General features: G+C 44.1%; 1 protein-coding gene and 1 long non-coding RNA gene across 2 annotated transcripts in view; one reads left to right on the top strand and one right to left on the bottom strand.

Moving 5' to 3' along the window:
• LOC116700323 (uncharacterized) overlaps positions 1–304 on the bottom strand; it is a 95,236-nt gene that overhangs the window by 5,707 nt on the left and 89,225 nt on the right. The window lies entirely within an intron of this gene.
• LOC116700215 (complement C3-like) overlaps positions 1–304 on the top strand; it is a 30,112-nt gene that overhangs the window by 16,059 nt on the left and 13,749 nt on the right. Inside the window, 2 exon segments of the mRNA XM_032533209.1 lie at positions 1–43; positions 149–266. The exon segment at positions 1–43 is cut by the window's left edge and continues 11 nt beyond it. Of these exon segments, the coding sequence (XP_032389100.1) occupies positions 1–43; positions 149–266 (161 nt within the window).

Raw genomic sequence — 304 nt, 5'->3', positions numbered from 1 at the left:
CAGCGAGCTGAGATGAAGGAGGATAGTCTCATACTGGCTCGCAGTAAGACACAGGGACAAGGGATGAGGGGAAGCCCTGGTGGTTATTCATGGTCATAATGGTAATTAGAAAACAGTTGAAAGCCTAACATTTTTGATGACACTATAGGTGAGGAGGATGACAGTTACATGGACAGCAATGAAATTAACTCTCGCACAGAGTTCCCTGAAAGTTGGCTGTGGATTAATATCAAACTGCCTGCTTGTCCTCCACAAACGCCTAACTGGTAAGTCAACTGGAATATAGACACAACCAAAACACTGA

Source organism: Etheostoma spectabile, chromosome 2, assembly GCF_008692095.1.
Source record: "Etheostoma spectabile isolate EspeVRDwgs_2016 chromosome 2, UIUC_Espe_1.0, whole genome shotgun sequence".
NCBI classification, from domain to species: Eukaryota; Metazoa; Chordata; class Actinopteri; order Perciformes; family Percidae; genus Etheostoma; species Etheostoma spectabile.
The sequence above is the reverse complement of the archived record's forward strand: the minus strand, read 5'-3'. Positions and strand labels throughout refer to the sequence as shown.